We start from the raw sequence: 21,700 nt of genomic DNA on the forward strand, positions 1-21,700 counted from the left end.
CTGGATCCCCCTAGGTGAAAATGTTCTACCTGGGTTAAGCTACGTAAAACAGCCTGAGCGAAGAGTACTTCTACCCGGACCTATGAGCTGGATCCCCCTAGGTGAAAAGGTTTTGCGTGGGTTAAGCTATGAAAATGAGAGGTATGGACAGTAGTGATGCATGCTGAAGATTTTAAGGAGCTTACATTTGGTGACATTCGTCCTTTGAGAACCGCCATTCTGCACTGCTTTGTTCCTGCTTCAAATAAAGAAAATTTATGAGTTTTTAAAGTGGTGGTCGGTTTGTGGCCTTGATGCACTGAGGAGTTTGAGTTCACGGACACCCCGTTGTCAAAGAACTGATTCTAGCAGAGTGGTACCGAGATGCTCGGATACTTTGTGTCATTTTCTAGAGACTTTGTCTTTCTAATGTCTCCCCTGGCTGTTTCATACCCGGATGTCCACGGTACCGTTAACCCTTGTATTTCAGGCAAAGCAATTTTTCTTTAAAATCAAACTTAGTTGTCTTGCACTCAGAACCAGTTTGTGTCTGTAGTGCTTATCAACTTTTCCCATGAAGCAAGTCTTGCTTAGGAGACCTTTTCAGTTTCTTTGAGACACTTTGTCCGCCTTGTCAAAAGAGATCACAGATGGATTCCTGCCTTCGTCAATGCCGTATATGCTCCAAATTATGCTCGGTATTATGGGAAAATTGTAGACAGTTTTGCAGCCATTTTTGCTTTGCTTTTGATGCAAGATTAGACCGAAAGGGAATCTAAGAAAAATTATGGAAAATAATAGAAGAGCAATTGGAAGTGGAAAAGGAATTGTGTCTAAAATAAAAGGTGTCCCTTTCGGGAAGAGAAATAAGGAGACTTATCTGGAGATATGTGCCGACTTTAATGAATCATGACATTCATTTTGGACTGGACGCCTGATCTGTCTTAGCTGTCTAATTCTCAAAATACATCGCAAATGTTCATCTCAAAACTGTCTTGGTTGTGCTCATGCCGGAGCATCGAAGACCCTCACTCGGCTAGTAGCGCCCTTTGCGGGTTTTCACTAACTGACCTCTCTCATTTCTCTAATCACTGTTGCCTTATGGTGCCGATCTGTCTCCTTACAGTGCTCATACGGGTTTTCAACGATAAGACTCTCTCATTTCTTCTTTTCTTTTCTTTTCTTTTTTTTTTCCATGCGGAAGGTTGGCCAATGCTCCTGGCATGGGGACTTCAAGTATTCTTAAAGATCGATCAGAAATTCTTAACAGGAAAAGGCGAAAAGAACCTTGAACTGAATTATAACTTTTGGAACTGTTTCTACGGGAAAACCGTAAGATAAAAACAAACTTCTGCCCCAGTTTTGGAGTATTGAGCATATGGATTTTTGTTATAATGGGACCGAACCCAGGGTAAGGCTGCCTACATATCCTTTTGGAATCATGTTGGACGTAGTTCAATGACTCAATTTTTATTTTATTTTTTATTATTATTATTTTTATTATTATTATTATTATTTACACATGTTCCAAAAAGTGAAAAACAAGGAAGAAGAAACATACAGCTTAAAAAGGGTAACAAAAGGTTGACACTTGCTTGGAATAGCGAGCATGGTAGCCTTCGTCACAGTGGGTATATATCAGACATAATATCTTTTGACTGTATCTGCATTAGTAGTCATGTCTGGTACCCGTCCTTCTTCATCTACCAAGTGCAAAACCCCTTTTGGTAACACTTTCTTGATGATGTAGGGTCCTTTCCAGTTTGGGGCGAACTTTCCTTTAGCTTCTACTTGGTGTGGAAGAACGCGTTTCAGAACGAGTTGGCCTACCTTGAATTACCTTGGACGCACTTTCTTGTTGTAAGCGCGTGCCATTCTTTGCTGGTATAACTGGCCAAAGCACACTGCTGCTAGCCGTTTCTCATCAATCAACATTAGTTGTTCTAATCGGGTCTTTACCCATTCTGCATCTTCAATCTTCGACTCCACAATGATTCGAAGAGAGGGAATTTCGACTTCAGCCGGTATTACAGCTTCCGTCCTATATACCAACAGATAAGGAGTTGCACCAACAGATGTGCGAGCAGTCGTGCGGTATCCCAAAAGAGCAAAAGGCAACTTTTCATGCCATTGTCTCGAACCTTGGATCATTTTCCTAAGAATCTTCTTGATGTTCTTGTTTGCTGCTTCAACGGCTCCATTGGCTTTTGGCCGGTAAGGGGTAGAATGGCGATGCATAATTTTAAATCGCTCGCATACCTCCTTTATCAAATGACTATTGAGATTGGCTGCATTGTCAGTGATAATGGTATTTGGGATACCAAAGCAGCAGATGATGTTGGAATGAACAAAGTCTACCACTGCTTTCTTGGTGACTACTTTGAAAGTGACGGCCTCCACCCACTTGGTGAAGTAATCAATTGCAACAAAAATGAATCTATGCCCATTTGAAGCCTTTGGCTCAATTGGCCCAATAACATCCATTCCCCAAGCAACGAAAGGCCAAGGAGAGGACATGGGATGCAACTCCGAAGGTGGCGAGTGAATCAGGTCACCATGAATCTGGCATTGGTGACACTTGCGAACAAAACTGAAGCAATCTCGCTCCATTGTAAGCCAATAATACCCTGCCCGCAGAATCTTCTTCGCCAAAACATATCCATTTATGTGAGGTCCGCATACCCCCGAATGCACTTCACTCATGATCCGCTCAACTTCTGTGGCATCTACGCATCTCAAAAAGTTCAAACCTGGGGTCCTTTTGTACAAAATTTCCTCATTCAGGAAGAAACCGTTGGCGAGCCTCCTTATAGTTCTTTTTTATCTCCCTTGGCATGCTCTGGGTATTCTCTCGTTTTCAGGAATCATTTTATGTCATGATACCATGGTTCACCATCTGGTTCTGTCTCAATCGTATTGCAGTAACCGTGTTGATTCTGAACTTGGATTTCTAGTGGATCGATATGGGTGTTTCCCGGATAAGGGAGCATCGAGGCTAAAGTAGCCAAAGTATCGGCTAGCTCGTTGTGAAACCTGGGAATGTACATAAACTCGATGGATTTGAATCTTTTGCTCAAATCTTGTACACATTGACTGTATGGAATAATCTTGATGTCTCGAGTCTCCCATTCACCTTGGGCTTGCCGGATAAGCAAGTCAGAATCTCCCATAACCAATAGTTCATGCACATCCAGATCGAGGGCCATTTTCAAACCCATGATACAGGCTTCATATTCTGCCGTATTATTGGTACAGAAGAACCGAAGCCAGGCTGTTACAGGGTAATACTGTCCAATAGGTGAGATGAGGGTTGTCCCGATCCCAACTCCTTTGATATTGACAGCTCCATCAAAATACATTTTCCATACAGGGTTGTCGTCTGGAACTACTTCCTTTATTGAATAGATCTCTTCGTCTGGGAAATATGTGGTAAGTGGCATGTACTCATTATCAACTGGATTCTCTACCAAATGATCGGCCAAAGCCTGTGCTTTCATCGCGGTGTGAGTGACATAGATGATGTCGAACTCTGTGAGCAGGATTTTCCATTTTGCGAGCCTGCTAGTGGGCATTGGCTTTTGGAAGATATACTTCAGAGGATCCATTCTGGATATGAGGTAAGTAGTATAGGCCAAAAGATAATGTCTCAACTTCTGAGCGACCCAAGTCAAGGCACAACATGTCCTTTCTAAAAGGGTGTACTTAACCTCATAATTGGTGAACTTCTTGCTCAAATAATATATTGCTTGTTCCTTTTTGCTTGTCGTATCATGTTGCCCCATAACTCATCCAAAGGAATTATCCATCACCAATAGATATAAAAACAAAGGCCTACCAGGTTCAGGTGGGACCAGTACAGGGGGTTTTGATAGATAATCTTTGATCCTGTCAAAAGCATTTTGGCAATCGTCCGTCCACTTGATTGCAGCATCCTTTTTCAGCAACTTAAAGATGGGCTCGCACGTGGTTGTGAGCTGAGCAATGAACCTACTGATATAGTTCAACCTTCCGAGCAAACTCATGACCTCCTTTTTGTTCTTCGGGGGTGGCAGATCTCGAATGGACTTTATCTTAGATGGATCCAATTCGATGCCTCTCCGACTGACTATAAAACCGAGGAGTTTTCCAGATGGAACCCCCAACGCACATTTGGCTGGATTGAGCTTAAGGTCATACCTTCGAAGCCGTTCGAAGAACTTTTTCAAATCATTCACGTGATCAGCATGTGTCTTTGATTTTATGATGACATCATCGACATATACTTCAATCTCTTTGTGCATCATGTCGTGAAAAATGGTAGTCATGGCCCTCATGTAAGTTGCCCCTGCATTCTTTAAATCGAATGGCATGACCCTGTAATAATAAGTACCCCACAGAGTGGTGAAAGCGGTCTTTTCTGCATCACCCTCATCCATTAGAATCTGGTGGTACCCAGCATAGCAATCCACGAACGACTGTATCTCATGCTTTGCGCAATTATCTACAAGAATATGGATGTTTGGCAAAGGAAAATTATCCTTCGGACTTGCTTTGTTCAGGTCTCTGTAGTCAACACAGACTCTATTTTTTCCATCTTTCTTTGGCACGGGCACAACATTTGCCACCCAGGTGATGTATCGTACGGCTCTGACAACATTGGCGCTCAATTGCTTCATTATTTCCTCTTTGATTTTATCACTCATGTCCGTTTTAAATTTTCGCTGTTTCTGTTGGACTGGTGGAAAATCAGGATACATGGGAAGCTTATGAACCACTAAATCGGCGCTTAAACCAGGCATATCATCATAAGACCAGGAAAACATATCTCTATACTCAAATAAAAGTTGAATCAAGGCATCTTTGCTTTTTTGTTCAGTGTGAATGCTTATCTTTGTTTCTCTGACTTCTTCATGACCTCCGATATTAATTGGCTCAGTTTCATTAAGGTTGGGCCTAGGCTCGTTTTCAAATTGTTCCAACTCTCTTTTTATTTCATCAAAAACCTTATCTTCATCATATTCGACCTCTTGATGCATTATTTCGAAATTAGACAGCTTTTTGAGATCTGGGCGTGAATTCTGTATGCATGTCATGTTATTAAAGCCGGCATTAACAAAACTGAAATGGAAATAAAATGGCAGGAATTAGGAAAAGGAAAAGATAAAAAATTTAATACGAAACGGAACTGCATTTCATTGAATTTGAAAGGATAGAAGGGTTAACGTAAAAATAAAACAATCATACTTAGATATTTGGATTACAACCCTGAAAGTAACCCAAAGTACAAAAGAAAGAAGCTGTAAAAGTCAACTACCAAGACTCCTTCCTTGCAGGGAGAGGAGTTGCTTCCCAGTTATTGAGCATGGTTTCTGGGCCAATTAGTTGCATATCGGCACGACTAGTGCCTTCACCAGCCTGGATCATGTTCACTTTAGAAAACATCTGGCTGAGGCCATGGCAAATTTTATCAATGTTTGCATGCGCCGAGGAATTTTGACCATGTTTGAATCGTGGCTTGACAAAAGTGCCGAAAATGTAAGGGATAGGTTGCTGCAAGACCTACCCGTACTTTTTGCGGTGCTTGGCTTTGTCTTCATCCGCTTGTGTTGGCCTGAAGCCTAAACCAAAAGTACCCCTGTTACTGAATGGAGAAATAGGTTTTGAAATTCCTTGCAATGATGCCCCCAAGCCTTTTCCTGGCTCATAACCTTGTCTCATCATAAGTGCAGCCACCATTACAGATGTGGCGGAGAGATGAGGATGCAGAATGGGCTTTCCTTCCTCAACATGGTCCACAGCAGCCACTTTGAAAGCCTGATAGACAATAGACTCACATTCTTCCTTGGCCTCAATACATGGGATTAACGGGTCTTTATAAATGGATGACTCGTCTTCTCCGTGAATAATAATTTCTTGCATGTCGTGCTCAAATTTGAGCATCTGATGCAAGGTGGATGGCACAGCTCAGGCCGTATGGATCCATGTCCTTCCAAGAAGAAAGTTAAAAGAAGTTTCCATGTCCACTACTTGGAAGACAATTTCAAAATCAACAAGCCCAATCGTCATGGTGAGGTTGATCTCCCCAATGGTATCTCTCGCTGAGCCATCAAAAGCCCGGATGCGAACATTGCTGGGTCGGATCCTGTCTGTATTGATCTTCATACTTTGCAAGGTAGAGAGGGGGCATACATCTACACCCGAGCCTTCATCAACCATGACTCGCTTCACATAATGCCCCTTATATTTGACAATCAAGTGCAAATCCCTATTGTGACCGGATCCCTCCTCAGGAAGCTCATCATCAGTAAAGGAAATTTTGTTCACCTCAAAAAATCTATTAGCCATATTTTCTAACTGATTCACGGTGGTATTCTCTGAGACATGTGCCTCGTTCAGGATTTTGATTAGTACACGGGCATGCTCTCCTAAGTGTATTAGCAGAGATAACAGAGAGATTTGGGCAGGAGTCTTTCTCAGCTGGTCAATGATTGAGTAATCCTGAACTTTCATCTTTTTCAAAAACTCCTCCGCCTCTTCTTCAGTGACCGGTTTCTTTATTGGCATTTGACCTTCTCTGATTTGCTTAGCCTTCCTCAACTCTTCTGGAGAGTAACACCTCTCTGATCGAGTCAAACCTCCAGTTTTCCCTACTTCTTCTATGATTTCCTTGCCTTTGTAGGTTACTACAGTTTTGTTGTAGTTCCAAGGGATGGTTTTCGTATTTGTTACACGGGGTTGTGTGGCAGGCTTGATTATGATCGGTTCTATTATACCCGTCGTATCACCCTGATTCTGCTTTGTGATGGGGTGACCTCCAAAGACGTATAACTTTGGGTTTTGAACATTGGAGCGAACTTCCAACCTCGAGATTTTTGGAACAAATAAAGTTGCCCTCTCTGAGCTCTGGGCGCCTTTCACAATCAACGGTGCATATAGGCTTGGACTTACTTCCAGTTTGGTTCCCTCTTGAATCGTTACCACTGTCATTTCTGCTCGACCAACCGGCTTGTATTCATGATCTCGGCCAATCATTCCCATAAAATGAACATCATTGTGTACTGGCAACAGGTTATTGGTCACATTAGGAGGTTCCTCGCCATTTGTGACTACAATCAATTTTTCAACAATGAGTCTTTTTATGGCTCTTTTCAGGGTCCAACAGTCATCAGTGCTATGCCCCGGAGCACCTGAATGATATTCACATCTAGCATTTGCTTGAAATCCGTGTGAATCGGGATGCATATGGTGGGGAGCGATGGGTCCAATCACGCCCATCTGCTTCAAATTCTGGAACAGACTAGAATATGATTCAGCCAATGGAGTAAATTTTTCCACCGGCCTCTGCTCTTGACCATAATCCTGCCTAGGACGAGCATTGTAGGGTGCCCGAAAATTTTGCTACTGAGGTCGGGGGAATCTTGGAGCTGGTGCCCGTACCTGTTGATTGGGAGGACGAGCATATGATTGAGCATTAAACACTGTATATTATGGCGGTCCCACGGAGTACTGAGGAATTGGCGGGGGATAGTAATGTTGAGGGTAGCTGGATTGCCCCTGATGAACTTGCACATATGGGTGCGATGCCCCTCTTTAAACTTCCCTGGATCCCGAAGTCATCATGGACCCTTCATCTCTCTTCTTTCTATTTGCCAAACTTCTCGACCCATTTTGGATAGCTTGGGTGGTGGCTTTGAGAGCAGCTTGACTTACAATTCTGCCAGTCTTGAGGCCATATTCGACCACCTCTCCTATTTTGATTGCTTCCGCAAAAGGTCTACCCATTGCGGACATCATGTTCTAAAAGTAATCAGGCTCTTGGGCCTCCAGAAAAACAGTGATCAACTCGTGGTTATCCATGAGTGGCTTAACTCTAGCTGCTTGCTCCCTCCACTTGATTGCATACTCCCTAAAGCTTTCAGTCAGCTTTTTCTTCATTTGGAACAGGGAATTGCGATCCGGCGCAATATCTATGTTGTATTGAAATTGTTTGACGAAGGCTTGGGCCATGTCGTCCCAGACATGCCAGTGAGAGATATCTTGGTCAATGAACCATTCGGAGGCTACCCCCACAAGACTTTCCCCAAAATAAGCCATCAGTAATTCTTCTTTTCCACCTGCACCCCTCAGCTGGTTGCAGTACCTTTTCAAATGGGCGATAGGGTCGCCGTGTCCATCATACTTCTAGAATTTTGGGGTCTTGAACCCTGGTGGCAAATGGATGTGAGGGAACATGCATAAATCACTGAACGAAACACTTTTTTGACCCCCTAGTCCCTATATGTTCTTTATGTTCTGTTCAAGACTTTTCATTTTCCTGGCCATCTCATCCGGCTCAACCGTCTTGGCAGGCTTTTCATTTTTCACTGGTGACTCATACTAAAGAGTCTGATTACATGGAACCGAGACCCCGAAAGCCATATTTGGAGAGTAGTATTGGCCATCATAAGCATGAGATGGTGGCTCGTTGATTGGCCTCGTCACAGGAGGTGGAGGCGGGATTGTGTATGTCGGTGCGCCAGACACGACTAGAGGAGTGTTCCTGACCGGTGCGACTGGAGGTCGCACATTAGAGGTACCAGGAGCAACGTGGAGGCTGTAGTTTGGCACATACCCTGGTGGTAGAATGTGGCCGCTCGTTGCATGGAGCGGTGGTTGAGTAGCCAGGGGCACGGTGGAAGTTCCCTCTGAGGGACCCCGGGGTGGAGGCTGACCAGACACCCAAGCTTGATATACATCAGATAATTGCTGTCTTAATTTTCTTATTTCCTCTGACTCTTGTTCAACTGATTGACCCTGGGGGTCGTCACTGATCAGCTCGATCTCATCATCGTTGGCCATTACTACTGCTCCCTTAGATCTAGTGAAGTAATGGTGTGTTGCCAGTTTCACCACAAACCAACCACCTTAAGCTTACTACGTAAGAGACAGCAAACGTGTTAGGGTTAAGCATTTTATAGATATGAATCACACATTATGTGCCATGCTCCTACCATTGTCACTATTTCTAACATGCTTTTGGAGGCTTCATGTTTCATTCCGGCTTATGAGGTTGCTTCTTATTGACGCTCTTATTTTCTTCTCATTTTTTTTACTCACGCCTCATTTTGATCCCTCATCTTAGAATCATTGAAAAATATTTTGATCGAACCTTTTGTGGGTTACCTACGTATCACGTCGCCGCATGAATCAGATCATTACGTAGTTCAGGGGGATTGGGAATAGACACCCATTTTTCTTTTTCTTTTCTTTTTTTATATATAAAGACTTTTAAATATATTTTTTTGAGTTTTTTTTTCTTTTTATGAAATTTTGAATTGTTTTTTAAAAAAAAGAAGGAATTCTAAAGAAGGAAGAAAATATTTTGGATTTTGATTTGAAGATTGTTTTTTTTTTCGAATGAAAGGCTTCGGAAAAGAAGGAAAATATTTTTGGATTTAATTTCTTTTTGGATTTTCTAAGGAAAGAATTCTAGAGAGGGAATCCACGAAAGGGAAACTATTTTTGAATTTTTCTTTTTTTTGAACATTGGGGCCGGAACCGATGAGGTTTGCCTACGTATCTCATATCCGGTGAGAATCAGACCCGCGTAGTTCGGTGAATGAGAAATAAAATAGATAAACTTACTCTTTTTTTTTCATATACAATTAATCCGACAAAATCTCCTAGCAAAAAAAATATTTTTAATTTTTGTTTTTGATTTTTTTTTTTTTTTTGTTTGAAATTGGTGAAAGAAAAACTTCTAAAGAAGAAAAAAAAGAATTTTTTTTGAATTTTGATTTTTTTTAAAAAAAAATTTCAAAAGAAAGAAAATATTTTTTTAGATTTTGGGTGAAAGACTTTTTTTTTTTTTAAAAAAGGAAGAAAATATTTTTGGATTTTTGGTCCCAAAAAAAAAATTCTAAAGAAGCAATTAAAGGAAAATATCTTTTTGGATTTTTGAAAATTGGGGGCCGGAACCGATAAGGTTTGCCTACGTATCTCACATTCGGTGAGAATCAAACCTGCGTCGTTCGGTCAAAATCGACTATTTTTTTTTATTTTTTATTTTATGAAAATTAATCTTTAAAAATCATGTGCACTAGACCACATCATTTTTTCTCTGTTCATTCAACTGATTTATGCTGAAGTCGGTCGACATGCAAGCCTCCCAAAAAATGCAACAAGTAGCACATAACATGACATAATGGTCTCAACAAGGTATCTGTCCTAAAACAGAAATCGGCCTTTGCGTCGAGTGATGCTAAGTCAAATGCACATGATGCAAATAAAGCGTAGCCAACTAGGGATATTCATTGCTTGTGGCTTGTTCTTCTAAGTTTGTAAATCCTAATAGAGATGGTATCTAGACCTGGCTTACCCGGGCGGACAACCCGAGCCGTGGAGCGTCAAGCGTCACCAGTAGTAGAATAGTACTGGCTAGCTAACGGCTCTCCCGCCTAAATACGTATGACTAAATCCTTCACCAGAAGCTGGTAGGCTAACTGGCTTTATCTCAAGACAGAAATTTTGTGATGCTGGTAGGCAAACACAACATAACTAATTATCAAAAGACTCAGAGGGATGCGAGAGAAGATACAATTTATATGTACAGTTCAACAATATCAAAACGGTAAAAACTCGACATGTAACACATTAGGCCCAAATAAATCACAATATATACAAAAATTAATAAAGCCAAATAAAGTCAATGTACAAGCTCGAATTCTTGAAGGTCCCCAACAGAGTCGCCAAGAGCTGTCACACCCCTTTTACTACCCCCAAAATGATAAAATGAGTTATGGATGGTGGGTTAAAGAGTTTCTCCAATTAAAGTGACAAACTTGAATAGGGATTATTTTATTTACAGAGTCGCCACTTGGAATTGATTTTTTTGGGCGTTCCAAGTCACCTTTTGTTTGAATCCCTAGTCAAAGGAAGATTTGACTCTTTTATTATTGGTCTGCAAAATAAAGTCCGGGTAAGAAATTTTGTTGATCGGGGAGAAGGTGTAAGGCATTCCCTGAGTCCCGTGGTTCTAGCACGGTAGCTTTATTGACTACAACTTGATTTGAATTAATTTAGAATAAACTGTGATTTAATGATTTCCATATTTTATCTATCCGCTTTTAATTATTAAAATATAGAATTATCTTTGAAACGAGTCACGTGTGAATCCGTTTTTTTAATTATGCCAAAATTATGTCACACGTACGTGTACACAATTAATAACATTTTATTGTATTAAGATTGTTTTGGCCAAAATTGTGAACAACGTACTTCAGTTTTAATTTTGGAAATCACAATAAAAGCATGCCTAAAGTACTCTATCGTGTTCATTATTCTATCTAAACTTTGAGATTATTGTAAAGTCATAAGGTATGGATAATATTGTGGAGGAAATAAAGTGAATTAGTTATGAAAAAGTGGGCTAGCTTCATGTGTTTCAGAAAAATTGGGTCGGCATATGAATAAGTAGGGACTCTCTTGTTTCTCTTTTTTGGATTATGGCAGAACATATCTTACTTGGCCCAAACTCACAAACTATATTATTGTATGTCCGATCTAGTTTTTGATTTTCACAAGACAAACAAATGGCCAAACTGGCATAACTAATGGACAATGGTTCCAAGAAAAAATAATGCATCACTACTTCTTATTTTCAGCTATCAAACAAAACCAAAAGATTATTAGACTTGGATCTCATGCTCATGAAATAAAAGCGAAAATAAGAGATTCAAACAACAAGATACCAACTAAACAAACCAAAACAAAATCAAAGCAGTAAATTATTTTTACAAAAATGCAAAATAAATAAACAAACAACAAAGGGAGATGGATATTCGAATAACAGGAACCAGAAATACTTAACATCAACCTCGTCGGAAAGAAACTCGCACCTCGCCAAATTCGACCGGAACATGGACGAAGCTCAGGGATGGTGTTTGGACTAATTTTTGAAGCTGTTTTTCGGGAGCTTTGCAGCTGGTTCAGCCGTATTATTGCTGCAATTTTGGGCAGATTTTCGGCTGCCTTTAAGAGCGATTTTGGAACTATTTTTACACTGGTTTTGAAAGTGTTTTTGCTGGTTAAAGGTGCTGCGTTTTTGGGGGGTTTCCGCGCCTGTTTTCGTGTATTTTTTGCCCTTTTTCAGGAGAAGCTACGACTTTGTTTTTTTTTTTTTAGAGCTAGAAGCTCTGCCCCTTTTTTTTGTTTAGGAAGCCCTCCCCCTCCTTCTGTGTAGGTCTTTACTTGAAGGAAAAATAGGGATATGTGGGTTGTGAGTGAGGGGACAAGCATGGGGGCAAGCATGGGGGACAAGGTAAAGTTGGGCGGGGACAAGCATGGGGGACAAGGTAAAATGGAGTGGAGACAAAGTATGATATTGGTGAGATGAGTGAGCGAAAATTCAAGCACGGTAAAAAATTAAGTGCTCACAATTGAAATAAATAGTCAAGGCATCTAAAAAGTTGTAAAAAAAAAATGACTCTTCTGACATCAGGCACTTCGAATTGGATTATGAAAACTCCGGTTCAAGTTTTCGGTTATGAAATACCAAACCAAATAATCTCTTTGGTTTGTTTTCTTAGAGATTTCAGATTAATTGATTTAGTTATTTTGAAATTTCTGTTTAAACCTATGGACATCTTCTGACAAGAAATAATGGACCTCTAAATAAAGTATTTATGTCAAATTGCCTAATTCTCAGTCCCATTATATTCATCAGAAAATTTGATAATTGCAAGTACAAATGTAAATCCTTGATATGACAAAAGGATTACAAGAAGAAAAAATAATAACAAAAAATTATGAGATAACTATCATGAGTATATGTTATAAATAGTCAAGGCATCTAAAAAGTTATAAAAAAAATACACATGACTATTTATTTCAATTGTATAAATTTTTATTTTTAGATCAAATTAAAAAAAATATTAAACTAAGATTTTATTATTTTTAGCCAAATAAAAATATTTACCCTAAATACTGTAGTTCTATCGAAGTTTTATTATAAATTGTATTCGAAAAAAATTATCCAAAAAGTAACATACTTAAAAAGGTAAAAATATATTTTATTTTTAAAAAAATGCCACATATACAAAAAAATTTATGTGGCAGGCGAGTGCACCCACACTCTTTGCCACATCAGCGTCCATGGGAGTAATGGCTCTCAAAAGGCCAAGTTGAGGGGGTAATTAAGACCACGAATAGTTTAAGATTGTAACTAATAATCCGTATCAAGTTTAAGGGGTGTTAAGGTATTTTGCCAAGTTTAAATTGTTAGAAAGTTATAGACAATTTTTTTAATTTGATATAAGTTGGCAACACTTTCTTTTTTTTTCCTTAAATGTTAAGATAATAAGCTATTAGTACATAAAGAATAATGAAAGCATATAGGAAAGTTTATCTAATATTAAGGTATAAGCATAAGTGAAACATATAATATAAGCATAACAACCAAATAGTTTATTTAATTTAACCATAACCCCCTCTCAGTGTGATCACAGATCTTCCCAATCCTCTTCATCAACATCACCTTCCGTTGCTGCAATAGCCATGGCAAAGGCTGGAGATGCTGAGATACCACTCAGTTCTTCTTCAAAGATTCTCCTATGATGATCCCTGCTTGCTTCAATGTAGTTTTCATTGTTCTAGATAGAGAACTGATTGCTGCGATGTTCTCGGGGTCTGCATTAGGATGTCCCGGTGCAATAGTCTTCCATGCCCAGGCAACTGTGTATAGCAGATGAGTGCAGTGCCTAGACCTCAAGCTCTGGAAATACTGAGGACCCCATGAGGAGCAATATCTGAAATAGACATCTCTGTTTGGGTTATCTGTAGTCCTCTCAAGATTTTGGACTATGTATGCAATCTTGCTCAAGGCAGGTGCCGTGATGTTCACATGGAATAAAGACATAAGCTTTCCCAAAGGAACTTTCGAGAAATTCTTTAGGTCAATCAGCAATGTGTACGCATGAAGGCCATTGTAGGAAAAAGGCAAAAACCCTAAATAATTCAGGATCCACATTTCTCTTGTACCTAGAGTACCTGCAGCTTGAGATTGAGTGTGAGCTAATGCCATAGTGTACGTCACCATTATTTTCTCCCTGCTTGCCAATCCTTTTTTCAAAGCGATGGCCTGGGCTTGAGATAAGCTAAATGTTGCAACAGTCCTTGCAGGGCCGTAAAATCCCTCATACCTGGTCCTCATAGCAGTTAACCCAGTAACAACGTTGTCAGCAGACTTTACCAACAATTTCATTAGATATGCAGCGATGAAACAGTAGGCATAGCGCTTCTCTTCCTGAGTGTCTTCTCCTGCTTGAGGTACAACGGCTACATGTGCAGCTGCTGCAGCGTTAGCTACAGGCAAAATCACAGCAGGCGCTGGTCCAGGAACCACCTGAGGGGCTTGAAGCGTGTACGGTGTATTGGGGAATGTATCGCTAGCAGGCATCTCCTCTCTGGCTAAGACCGTAGGGTTTGCTGTTGCAGCAGCAGGTCTATCGGCTTGAGACAGTAAAGGATCGGCAACTCCAGTGTCAGGAGATTTCAAACTCATTGCGAGCTTGAAACAATTTATGGCAGTCTTTACAGAGATGGTGTTGTTGGATATTTGCTGCAAGAACTCTGCACCTACAGTAACTGTATTGTTGTCGTCAAGAGGGATAACATGCCAGATAGGTATCGCACCCTTTTTATCATCGCTCCAATTCTCCTCGGGTAAGCCCTGTGTTAAAGGGATCAGATTCGCTGCAGCAGCGTACGCAGCTGGTACATTCATGGTGTTGAGATCTATGGTATTTGCAGCCATGGCGATTGAACTCTTGACATATGCACAAGAGCTAAATCAGAGAATCTTTAAGAGGTGAACCTCCTAAGTTGGCAACACTTGTTTCCAATAATCTACCATTCAATTGAAGTACCTAACACTTACTGTATTTTAATAAGTGTACGTACCTAAGAGTTTTCTCGTGTCATCCAATGCTTTATCACACACTAAGAAGGCTAACAATCATTCATCTAGTCTCACTATCCTCTAATAAGAAATAAGAAATTAAAGAACAAAAAGCTTATTTTTCTTAGATAAGCTCTTTGGTCTCTTTCCAAATTTCCCTTTTTCTATTTTAATGTAAAAAGCTACTTAAAGGTTAAGTGGATTGGACTGTAATGACGTTCTATATCTCTTATAGGTAGCAAATCATTCATCTAGTGTCTGTATCGTCTAATTAATCTATGATATGGTCACCTAACTTTAAGCTAATTAATTTTGATATGTCATTTCCATAGAAGACCCTCCTCAGATGATCCAAACAACTGGCGGACAAAACATTAGGCGGATCAATACTTTTTAGGTTTGGTTTTGGTTTTGAATTTTAAAAACCGATCAAATTTGGTTTGGTTTTGGTTTTGGTTTTAATAAAAAAATTACCGAAAAAACTGAACCAAACCGACTATAAAAGTAGCTATTAAAATTTATTATTACACCTATATATAGGTATATTTTTATATAAAGTTTTTAAAATTTTAAAGTACATATTATTCATATATTTTTAGTCTAATATTTTGCTATTTAATAATCTATTTCTTTGCCTTTACATTCTAGTTTGATCGATAGTTTTCTTTTGCTAAGAACAAGAATTAATTTCATGTTAAAAATAATCGATTTTTAATTGAGTACTTAAATTATTCATCACTATTTGATTCAATTATCATCAATATATCTTGATAAATGATAGATTTCTCAAAGAGCAATTGATTTGATAGTGTTATGTAGAAAATGTAGTCGACGGAATATGCGTTTGGTATTGTATGTCTCATGTTTAAGAAAAAAACCGATAAATAACCGAAAAAAACGGAAAACCGACAAAAACCAAATCGATAAAAAACTGACTTAATTGGTTTGATTTGGTTCCAATATTTGAAAAAACAACTTACTTGGTTTGTTTCTTTTTAGGGAAAAACCGACTCAAACCGAACCATGAACACCTTATGGGGATGAATTTGAAAGGGTCTATGCGTAATTTACTGGTATGAAAATTAACACGACTAAAAATGTATGAATATTTGAAATTGAGTGCGGGTTTATTCTGAAATGGGCCTAGGGGCCGGCTAAACGTGTGCTTTCGAGGTTAAGAATCCAATTCAGTTCCTGAATTTTAAGCTAATAAATCATTTATTTATGGAAAGGTTAACAGAAAAGTTATGGATAAATCCAGGTTCCAGAGGAATAAGATTACTTTCTTTTAAGCTAATTCACGTTTTATAAAAAGAAAAACAGTCCCTTAATAGCTAAGTAATCCTTAATCTCACGTAATTTCTGTGATCATTAAGTTATCCTTTTCCACCATGCTGTAAAAGAATCATTCTCCTAGAAGAGAATGGACACAGTATAATTGGCTTATGTCTAAGATAATTATTTTTTGCATGTTTTTCTCCGATTAACGACTAACTTTAAGATGAACCAACTAATCAATGAACATCTTCTTTATATATTTTAAATTTTAAGATGCTCCCTTACGTAAAAGAATTCGTTTGATGGGTACGTGTTTATGAGATTTGGATTAATGAGATTTGGATTAAGGACTTTATATATTCTACTATCATATTGAATTGTGCAAATTATCATTCAAAAGCTTAATTAAAGTTCAAGTACTTTAATACGAAATTGATAAGGAGTTAGGTATACACGACTCTTGCTTTAGAACAAATGAGAGCACATAGCATCATATACATAACATAGCGAACCAACTCTAAACATTTGCCGAATTATTTAATAATTAATGAGTACTGAGTGTTGTCTCATATGCCAAAAAAAATCCTGTTCATCTGTCAATGGCACTACAATAAGTGTAGAAATGGCGTGGTATAGCCACTTTTTTAAGTTGCAAATACACGTCAATGATATTATGTCCTTAATATTTATATTGCACACATGAAGTTAAGGACATCACTTTATTAATATTTACACTGCACATATGAAGTTAAGGACACCGTGTCCTTAATATTTACACATCACTCATGAAGTTTAGGACACTATGTCATTAACATTTACATTGCACACATGAAGTTAAGGACACCATGTCCTTAACATTTACACTGCACATATGAAGTTAAGGATATCATGTCCTTAATATTTACACATCACTCATGAAGTTAAGGACACTATGTCCTTAACATTTACATTGCACACATGAAGTTAAGGACATCATGTCCTTAACATTTACACTATACATAGGAAGTTAAGGACATGATGTCCTAAAGTTTAACAACAGAAGTTGCAAATACAGGTTAATGATATTATGTCCTTAACATTTACATTGCACACGTGAAGTTAAGGACATCATGTCCTTAACATTTACATTGCACATATGAAGTTAAGGACATGATGTCCTAAAATTTAGGAGCAGAAGGTGCAAATACAGGACGCTTTGTCCTAAATATTTACACAACATTCACGAAGTTAAGGACAACACGTCCTCAATATTTACACAACACCTATGTCTAACACAGGGGTATTTTTGTCCGGCGGGTAAAAATTTATTAAGCACTGACTAAAGAGTAAATATATTTAAAACAGTGTCTAAAAAGTAAAGACATCTCTAATCAATGGCTATCTGTACACTTCCCCATATGTACTCCCGTCATCACCCTCTACTTTTTTCCCCAGTTGGGCCAGCGGTCTACCGTATTGAACATGTGATTAACATTTGGGTTCAAATCTTGAGAATACAAATATTTTTGGCAAAAGCTTTCCAATTTAGTGGGTTTTATACAGTGGAAATTGAAATTAGTAGTTTTTTCGGGCATTGAACACCTAAAGGCTAAAGCATATAGAAATTTCACTAATAACATACTTTGTCTAGATTTTTTATTGTAATTGAAAAAACTCCTTTTTTAAAGTTCGTTTACTTTATTTATTCGTACACACTAGTACAATAATCAGCGTCACTAATTAAGGGCCGTGGAAGTTGTTTTAAACACGGCTGGTTGTACTTTCTACACCGTTTATATTCTTTTATTTATGATTTATATAACACAATTTTTAATGGGATGATGTTTCGGAAATGCATAATTCACGACCGGCATTTCGAAGAACTAAAAGCAGACTCGTTTTCCAACTGCTCATAATAGAATACATTTTTGTGCATAAATAATGGCTATTATTTTAATCCATGGGATATTACAATTTAAGTCAAAATAGATGGTGTAGTGAAATAGAATAACATTATTCTCTCAGCCACCAGCAGTGAGAGTGATCATTATCTGCTTCCCGTAATTAGGATTTCGATCAGAAATCATAGTCAAAGCTGTCATCTGGTCCGCAACATTGGTTTCTCTCGTATCTACGAGAAACCAATCAAGTAATTTAACTTCAATTTAAGCAAGAATACATATTATTTAAGTGATAAGTTTGTGTATGCTTGTGTTCATTGGTTTGATTGTCACACCTCCTTTTTTTTCGGGAAATTTTTTCAATTAAAGTAACATTAATCGAAATGGGATTAATTATTTAATTTCAGAGTCGCCACTTGCAATAATTTATGCTGTTCCAAGTCACCGATTTATGTTAAATTCCAAATAGAGGAAATTTGACTCTGTTTAAAAGTCCGCAAAACCAGAAGACCGAGTAAGAAATTCTGTTAACCCGGGAGAAGGTGTTAGGCATTCCCGAGTTACGTTATTTTAGCACGGTCGCTTTAATCATACATGGCTTAATTAAATTGTTTTAATTACCTATTTTTAGAACCTATGTGTATTTTTTCTTTTACCGCTTTTAATTGCTTGATTATTCGTGATTTATGAAATTATCTTGAAAGGAGTCATGCGTGTGTGTACTTGTTTTGTTTGGTATGTCAAAGTCGTGTCACGCGTATGTGTACACAACTAATAACAATTTATTATTGTTAAGATTGTTTCATCCAAAGTTGGGTGAATGCATACTTCGGTTTAAATTTTGGAAATCGTACTTATGTCACGCGAACATGTACATAATCACGATAATAGATTAAAAGCATGCCTAAAGCAAACTACGGTTCAATTAGTTACCAAACGATATTTGGTTTTGAAGTTATGAGGCATTTAACCATTATGGAAGCATGGACCAGTTTTTGTATGTAAATACTAGGGTTATTGGGCCGGCGGACTAAACTCATTGGGTAAGCGTCTCATTTCCAACTTCAAGATTACACAACAGCCCAACAAACAAAACCCGGAAACTTAATGAATCTAGTCTAGCGTGCTACAGCCCATTATTCCCATATCCATTACCCTCTCCGTTTTAATTTATGTGAACATGTTTAACTGAACACGGAGTTTAAGAAAAAATTAAAGACTTATAGAATTTATGGTCCTAAACAATTCAAAAATGGGCCCAGAATATTTGTGTGATTATAAAAGGTTCTCATTAAGGGTAGAATTATAATTTTAAGCAAATTTGTTTCCAAATTTATAAAGTAGTCATTCTTTTTTAAACGGACCAAAAAGTAAATAGGTTCAGATAAATCGAACCGGAGGTCGTTTCTTTCTCACTTAGAGGGTGTTTGGCTAAGCTTATAAGCTTGTCAAACTGGCTTATAAGCACCTTTTGGCTTATCTACGCGTTTGGTAAACACTCAAAGTGCTTATAAGCTAAAATCAGCCATAAGTCATAAGCCGGTCACCCCCAACTTATGGCTTTTCAACTTATAAGCACTTTTAGTTTGACCAACACTTTTACTAGTTTATCCTTAATAATATTTTCTAATTCACAAAATACTTTTCCCAAAATAAATTTCTTAACTTTCTCTTCATTCCATATTCGTTATTAATTCTTTTCTTTACAAAGAAATTTTTAATTTATAATCTTTTGAAAAAGATTCAAGGGTATTTTAGTCATTTTAACAAAAGAATAGCTTATCAGCATTTTTTAATCAAACACATCAACTGCTTATTATCAGTTTCAGCACTTCTATCCAAACACGTAAATGCTTATTTTAAAAATCAGTTTCAGCATTTAAAAAAACTTTTCAGCACTACAAGCTTATCAGCTATTTACAATCAGCTAATCCAAACGTGATAAGCTATTTACAATCAGCTAATCCAAACGAGCTCTTAGACAAAATTTACTTCTTTAGTTGCTGATAGAATTGATATGAATCAAGCAAACAAAATCACATAATGAAATATTTAAACAAAAACTAAAAACAACAGAAGCATTCATGTAAGGCAAACAATGGATTAAAGGAAATGAATCAAAATAGATTAAAGGAAATGAACCTTTGATATGGAAATTCTGTCAATAAATTGAGAAGACAAACTTCTTCATGAAATGGATACACCTCAATAATCGTTCTTCCAGAACAAAACGAAACCAAGCAACACCAAACGGACCGGAAGAAAATTCGAACAGAACCTCGAACTAGCGACCTCAACCGGTGTGTGTGTGTATCTCTTTTTTCGATTGAGAGCAAGAAGAAGATGAAATCATCAGAAAGGGAGGGAGGCGCTGGTTCTCTCTCTGTTAGGTTTTGGCTTAAGGGAAGTGGAGGTGAGGCTCTGCTTTTGTTTTGGAGGTGGGAACGGCTGCTCAGGTTCTGGGAGATGGGGGTCGCCGGTTTTTTTTTTTTAGGGGGACGACTGTTTTTCCAATTTGAGAAAGAGAGATCAGGGCTTGGCCGCTGTTGCCTCTCTTGATTGAGAGAAAGAAAAAATGGAAAAATCCGGGCCTTCTTTCTTTGTGGTGTAGCGACCAGTTTTCTCCAAATTGCCGTTTTCCCTTCTCTGTTTTCTATGTGTGAGAACCCCCCTCTTTTTATGTGTTTATCTCTTTGTTATATAGAGCTAATGCTGCTCGGTGGGCCGGGCCTGAACCGGACCGGACCGGGCCCGCGGTCCTAACGGGCCTGGTGGGCCTGGTGGGCCGGTCCTGGGTGGGCCGGTCTTGGTGGGCCTCTGAGCCCGTCACGGGCTGGTCTCCATGGTTGAGCCCACGAGCCCGGGACCGTTTGGCCCGGGACCGGCAGGCGGGCCTGGGCCGGTCCTGGCGGGCCTGGCGGGCCCAACGGCTATTTTAAAAAAAAAAAAAAAAAAAAAAAAAAAATCAAACGGCCATATTTAAAATCTAGCCGTTTGGGCTGAAAATATGACCGTTTTTTAAGTTAAAAAAATGGCCATTTGGCCCCCAAACTTTATTTTAACCCCAAACTTTATATAATTACACTTTTCCCCATTTCTCAACTATAAATACCCCCTCATTCTTTCATTTTTATTCACCAATTCATCAATATCTCTCAATATCTCTCAATCTCTCTCAATCTCTCTACTACAATTACTTAATTTATTGTTGAAATTTCGTGAAAAATTGTGAAGTTGTTGAATTGAAGTTTTCAAGTGTTCAACGATTTTCAATTTTCAAGAAGTTGTTCGGCAATCCGGTAAACTCGTTTCAACTCTTACGTTTTTATAATATATTTTTGTGTGGTTTAGTTTGCATAATTATAATTAATATGGCATTTACTTTGAAAAAAATGTTTGGTAAAGGAAAAGATAAAACCGGTGAAAGTAGTGGCCAACCAACTACCCTTCCCCCGGCTCCCCGACCTAGAAAAGATAAGCAAGTTGAAAGTAGTCGCCAACCTAGACGTCCTCCTCCTTCCGTAATTCTTGATAGTGATCACCCTTGTTTTCAATTTACCGATAGTGAATTTTATCATAATGTTGCACCAGGTGATAGATTAGATGATGAAATTATGAATGCTCTTTATCCTAATGAAACCATCTTAGA

The 21,700-nt window shown here is 38.4% G+C and overlaps 1 protein-coding gene across 1 annotated transcript; it reads right to left on the reverse strand.

Annotated features, from left to right (window-relative positions):
* Positions 1-13,329: 13,329 nt before the first annotated feature.
* On the reverse strand, positions 13,330-20,740 carry LOC107784497 (uncharacterized). The gene is made up of 2 exons (XM_016605641.2): positions 20,194-20,740; positions 13,330-14,761 (listed from the first exon to the last, which is right to left on the reverse strand). The coding sequence occupies exon 2, from the start codon at positions 14,747-14,749 to the stop codon at positions 13,523-13,525; it is 1,227 nt and encodes a 408-aa protein (XP_016461127.1). The 5' UTR covers positions 14,750-14,761; positions 20,194-20,740; the 3' UTR covers positions 13,330-13,522.
* Positions 20,741-21,700: the final 960 nt, after the last annotated feature.

This window comes from Nicotiana tabacum, chromosome 17 (genome assembly GCF_000715075.1).
Source record: "Nicotiana tabacum cultivar K326 chromosome 17, ASM71507v2, whole genome shotgun sequence".
NCBI lineage: Eukaryota > Viridiplantae > Streptophyta > Magnoliopsida > Solanales > Solanaceae > Nicotiana > Nicotiana tabacum.